This window comes from Sinocyclocheilus rhinocerous, unplaced genomic scaffold, assembly GCF_001515625.1.
Source record: "Sinocyclocheilus rhinocerous isolate Xijiao unplaced genomic scaffold, SAMN03320098_v1.1 scaffold921, whole genome shotgun sequence".
Lineage (NCBI taxonomy): Eukaryota > Metazoa > Chordata > Actinopteri > Cypriniformes > Cyprinidae > Sinocyclocheilus > Sinocyclocheilus rhinocerous.
The window spans coordinates 833861-840199 of NW_015640057.1; the positions used below are offsets into that span (position 1 = coordinate 833861).

General features: G+C 35.5%; 1 protein-coding gene across 1 annotated transcript in view; it reads right to left on the reverse strand.

Moving 5' to 3' along the window:
- Nucleotides 1–6339, reverse strand: part of ano3 (anoctamin 3) — an 84233-nt gene that overhangs the window by 15127 nt on the left and 62767 nt on the right. The window contains exons 14-15 of the mRNA XM_016568448.1: nucleotides 5513–5595; nucleotides 2214–2354 (exon numbers count right to left, since the gene is read on the reverse strand). Of these exons, the coding sequence (XP_016423934.1) occupies nucleotides 2214–2354; nucleotides 5513–5595 (224 nt within the window). The remainder of the gene's footprint in view (nucleotides 1–2213; nucleotides 2355–5512; nucleotides 5596–6339) is intronic.

A 6339-nucleotide genomic window follows, 5' to 3' on the forward strand; every position in this document is an offset into this window, starting at 1 on the left:
GTATCACCTAGTCACCATTTTACTAATCAGTGTTCCGCACTTTCAATGTAAGAACGTAGGCTGAATATTAGAAACTCAAAAAATATAATAGGATTCACTTCTGTCATTATTTACTCAACCATTTGTTTTTCCAAACCCATATATCTTTCTTTCTTTCATAGAGCAAAAAAGAAGATAATTTCAAGACTGTTCATGCTGCTCTTTTCCATACAATGATCTGGCACTGTTCTAAAATAGCCAAAAAGCACTCTAAAAATATCATAAAAGTAGTCCATGCAAGTAGTGTGCTACATTCCAAGCCTACTGAAGAAATGTGATAGGCTTATGACCAGGTTTATGACCAAAGTCATTACTTGTTAAAAAATAAAAAATAAAAAAATAAAAAAATAAAAAAGCCTTTTTGTAGCTCTCAAATTTTACCATTTGTGTGCCAAGAAGAAAGAAAGACAAGGACAAAGACGATGTTAGTAGGTAAATAAGGGCAGAACTTTTGTTTTTGGGTGAACTGATTAGAAATTAGAAACAAAATATTTGGGGGAAGTGAAAAAAAAAATCTATTTAAATAAATTGGTGTTGCATACACATGCTGCTACACTACATCTACACTAAGCACTAATAAGGAGTTCTTAAATGCACAATAAACCCATAAACATATTTAATAACTACAATATCAGCAATGAAAATGTGTACTGCTTTTGAAATAGTCTTCTATGAATATCTAAGGGAAAATAGAGTGCCGCAGTGATGATGCATTTTTGTATGGCAACCTGGAAGTTAGCATCACCCTGGTTCCCTCAACAAAAAACACAAACCTTATTTCACACATACCTTTTTTCCAAAAACCCATTCAATAAACTTCAGGACAATGAAACCGGAAGTGCTGAAGTGCTAACACGTTTACCGGTTTTGGCCTACAAAAGTACATCATCCCCACAGGAAAAGAGGATTGTGTAGCACTGTTAGTGCATGAACCACAGTTTGAGAACCACTGTTATACAGAAACTAGCAGCAGCAGAAATCTACAGTGCAACAAATGCAAACACCAGACGTTCAGCAGGTAACAGCCATATCTGATCGCTTTGATCTCTGGATTATTTTGAGGTGTTTCCTCAAACGCATTACACATTCACACAGCACACACACACACAAAATAAAAATACACAGAACATCAATTCGCCATCACTCTGCACATGCTGATGATATGTGGTTCACGAAGAGCTGTTCACACTGAGATTTTATCACAGGAAGTTGGAAGGCGAATGTACTTCTGGCCTTAACTGGAAAATACGTTTTCAAATGTGTTTCTATTTTGACAACAAATAATACATCATATGATTAGAATAAACGATTATTAATTCATGAACTAAGTGCACTCAGAATGCTATGTAAGCCTGTTTCCACCACTGAATAAAAAAACAATAAAAAAAGGTAATTGCGACTTTTCATCTGAAAATTCGTACTTTTCTTACATTCTTACTTTTTTCCTTGCAAATCTGACTTTTTTATCAGAATTACATGATAGAAACTCGCAATTGTGAGTTATAAAGTCAGAATTGCGAGGTTTAAAGAAAACAGTAAGTCTTATTTTCCCTCAGAATCGGACTTTATAACTCACAATTATGGGTTTTTATCTCACAATTCTTAGAAAAGAAGTCAGAATTGCAAGAAAAAAGCTGGAATCACAAGATATAAATTCGCAATTGTGAGAAAAATGTCAGAATTTTGAGATGTAAACTCACAAGATAAAAAGTCAGAATAAAAGTTGCAATTACTTTTTTTTATTGTTTATGAATTGGTGGAAATTCCATAGAATTCCAGTTCATTGAATGTAGGCAAAGAAAAATCATTTTTATCATTTTTTAAGAAACAACACAGGCACATTGGAAATACATGCCTCTACCTACATTTTTGCAAAATGTCAAAAATGTCAAAATTTATACAGTTAATACCGCATTTTCTAGCTCAAATGAACACTATTGGTGGTAAAACAAACAACTTTTACTCCTTTTCTTTTTTATGATTACAGGGTACACGTATTTCTACAAGGACTTCTTAAAATAAACCAGTGTTTGTGAAATTGTTAAGAAACAAAAGGAAGTGAAACCAGAATAGTTAAATTCCGCACAATTCTCGTCCCGATTTTCATGACGGGGTGGTGATTATTCTGATCTGCTTGTTGTAGCTTTAGGAAAAATTCGAACACAGAGTCCTACCATGAAGAAGATTCCCGAAACTGACACCATGAGTCGGCTGAGTTTGTCTGTGAAGGGTTGGAAGGGCTCTGGTTTCCCTGAGATGGGGTTCACTCTCTCCTTCCGGGAGTATTTGGCTTCAAACTGGGGCCGTAGTTCCTCCTTTAAAAAAAAAAAAACACACACACACACACATCATATTACTCTTGAAAGACTTGCTTGAAGATCTTTACTCAGATCTCATGAATGATTCTCATCACACGCAGATGTTCAACATCATCATCTGTTTTGGTTGGGCATGATGATGTCAATCCAGAGGCTGTTTACATGAGCTCAATGAGTTAACATGAGACACTTCAATGCCTCAACATGAGATATATTTATTAGTAGTACAGTCCACAATATGATATTTAAATATAGAAGGGATTGTATACAGCAGCAGTTCTCAAACTTTTCAGGCCAGTTATCACATCTGATCAAATCACACCATCCAAGTATCACCTAGTCACCATTTTACTGATCAGTGTTCCGCACTTTCAATGTAAGAACGTAGGCTGAATATTAGAAACACAAAAAATATAATAGGATTCACTCAAAAATTAAAATTCTGTCATTATTTACTCAACCATTTGTTTTTCCAAACCCATATATCTTTCTTTCTTTCATAGAGCAAAAAAGAAGATAATTTCAAGACTGTTCATGCTGCTCTTTTCCATACAATGATCTGGCACTGTTCTAAAATAGCCAAAAAGCACTCTAAAAATATCATAAAAGTAGTCCATGCAAGTAGTGTGCTACATTCCAAGCCTACTGAAGAAATGTGATAGGCTTATGACCAGGTTTATGACCAAAGTCATTACTTGTTAAAAAATAAAAAATAAAAAAATAAAAAAATAAAAAAGCCTTTTTGTAGCTCTCAAATTTTACCATTTGTGTGCCAAGAAGAAAGAAAGACAAGGACAAAGACGATGTTAGTAGGTAAATAAGGGCAGAACTTTTGTTTTTGGGTGAACTGATTAGAAATTAGAAACAAAATATTTGGGGGAAGTGAAAAAAAAAATCTATTTAAATAAATTGGTGTTGCATACACATGCTGCTACACTACATCTACACTAAGCACTAATAAGGAGTTCTTAAATGCACAATAAACCCATAAACATATTTAATAACTACATTATCAGCAATGAAAATGTGTACTGCTTTTGAAATAGTCTTCTATGAATATCTAAGGGAAAATAGAGTGCCGCAGTGATGATGCATTTTTGTATGGCAACCTGGAAGTTAGCATCACCCTGGTTCCCTCAACAAAAAACACAAACCTTATTTCACACATACCTTTTTTCCAAAAACCCATTCAATAAACTTCAGGACAATGAAACCGGAAGTGCTAAAGTGCTAACACGTTTACCGGTTTTGGCCTACAAAAGTACATCATCCCCACAGGAAAAGAGGATTGTGTAGCACTGTTAGTGCATGAACCACAGTTTGAGAACCACTGTTATACAGAAACTAGCAGCAGCAGAAATCTACAGTGCAACAAATGCAAACACCAGACGTTCAGCAGGTAACAGCCATATCTGATCGCTTTGATCTCTGGATTATTTTGAGGTGTTTCCTCAAACGCATTACACATTCACACAGCACACACACACACAAAATAAAAATACACAGAACATCAATTCGCCATCACTCTGCACATGCTGATGATATGTGGTTCACGAAGAGCTGTTCACACTGAGATTTTATCACAGGAATTTGGAAGGCAAATGTACTTCTGGCCACGGTGTACAGTATATTCCCACTACTGGATGCCCAAATGATATTGGTGTGCTGTGCAACGGGCCTTAACTGGAAAATATGTTTTCAAATGTGTTTCTATTTTGACAACAAATAGTACATCATATGATTAGAATAAACGATTATTAATTCATGAACTAAGTGCACTCAGAATGCTATGTAAGCCTGTTTCCACCACTGAATAAAAAAACAATAAAAAAAGGTAATTGCGACTTTTCATCTGAAAATTCGTACTTTTCTTACATTCTTACTTTTTTCCTTGCAAATCTGACTTTTTTATCAGAATTACATGATAGAAACTCGCAATTGTGAGTTATAAAGTCAGAATTGCGAGGTTTAAAGAAAACAGTAAGTCTTATTTTCCCTCAGAATCGGACTTTATAACTCACAATTATGGGTTTTTATCTCACAATTCTTAGAAAAGAAGTCAGAATTGCAAGAAAAAAGCTGGAATCACAAGATATAAATTCGCAATTGTGAGAAAAATGTCAGAATTTTGAGATGTAAACTCACAAGATAAAAAGTCAGAATAAAAGTTGCAATTACTTTTTTTTATTGTTTATGAATTGGTGGAAATTCCATAGAATCCCAGTTCATTGAATGTAGGCAAAGAAAAATCATTTTTTCTGCTCACAAAGAAACAACACAGGCACATTGGAAATACATGCCTCTACCTACATTTTTGCAAAATGTCAAAAACTTACCTATACTTACAATTCACTGCAGTTTTCAGCTGAAATGAACACTGGTTTTGAACATTCCTTTTCACACAAATTATGATTACAGGGACAGATTAGATTAATAAAGACTTATTTTCGTATGGTTATTTGCACAATATAATGTTGTAACCTCATAACACTTTTACCATAGTGCATGATTTGTAAACTAATATATTTTGATGTTAGCATCACATTACCAGCTCAACATATAACTTTTCTTACAAACTTGCTCGATAGCTCACCCGGTGCAGCAGGAGCACTCAGGTGCAAGTCCTATGAAACACCATTCATAAACGAGCTCAAAGCCTCAAGCAAATGTGTTTTTCATCCCACATTTACTTTTTGTTAACACTAAACATGCAAGAAGCAATGTAATATCATTCTGCGAAAAAGTTTTTCCAATGAGCCTGGGTTGCAGTAAAATTAACGCCTCTTAGGTCTGTTAAATATCTACAGGAGACGGATATGCATGAACTTAAACTTTTCCCAACTCAACAATGGCACGCATCAACAGATGCTTTGTCAAAACTAATCGCTGTCAGTGTGAACACCCTTGAGTCGTTTTCACATTAGGAGCAAGGCATGCACAACACAACATGATACGGTAGGAGGCACACTCACAGAACACACCATGACACAGGATTTATACTATAGGAAATACAACAGACAGCACATAGATTGGCCACACACCAGTTACAGTTGCTCATGAACTTAATGGTCATTTTAACAGGTCTCAAAAGATTCTGATATTTCTAAAGAAACGATTTCAGCTCAAAGTCGATTTAAACAGGAAAGCAGGCTCACCTCTTCTTCCTCCCAGTCAATCAAATCCCAGTCGTATGTTAGCTCCGCCCTTCTCCTCTTCCAGAACTCAAGGAATACGGTGGCTGTGATAGCACAAGAGGAAGTGGTAAGACGCCAACACAAGCGCTTTCAGATATGTAAAGTTACCAGGCTCACCTAGGTAAGGTGACTAAAGAAGGTCATCTTAGGCCCAAACATATACATCAAAACAAGTGCTTTAATTATGCAAGCTCAATTTCAGGCATCATTAGGATCATAAATCTCCTTGCCGAAAGGAACACTGTTGTGGGCATTTGCATAGTCGTTTTCTAGGTCAATTACTGTCAATAACAACTGGCGAGGAAGTTTGTTGAAGTTCAACATGTTTATAGCCCATTTAATCCCATTTGTGTCCAAAGTTTCGAAGGGTCTAAAAGATGTTGTTGATGTATTCTGTCAACGGAACATAAAAGGACTGACTGCTTATAAATGCATGTGGGAAATGTTTACATGTTGTAAATAGTCGCATGACCAGAGCTGTTTTGTATTTCCCTTTATGAAAGTGCTGATGCTGTGCCAAAGTTCAAAAAATCAATATGAAAAACCTGATATAATATAGATACAACTCCCACATTTGGTTCATATGACATTTAATGCAATGGTTCTCAACCAGGGAGCCAGGGCCCACTATGGGACTGTGGCAAACTTCAAGGGGGAACCTAGTAGTGTTGTTTTTGGCGGCCTGTTTTAATTTTAGTTTTAGTCTAGTCTTTGTGTGAAGCTGTCATTTTAGTTTTTATTAGTTTTAGTCACGTTCCTACTATTTTTAGTCTAGTCTAGTTTTAGTC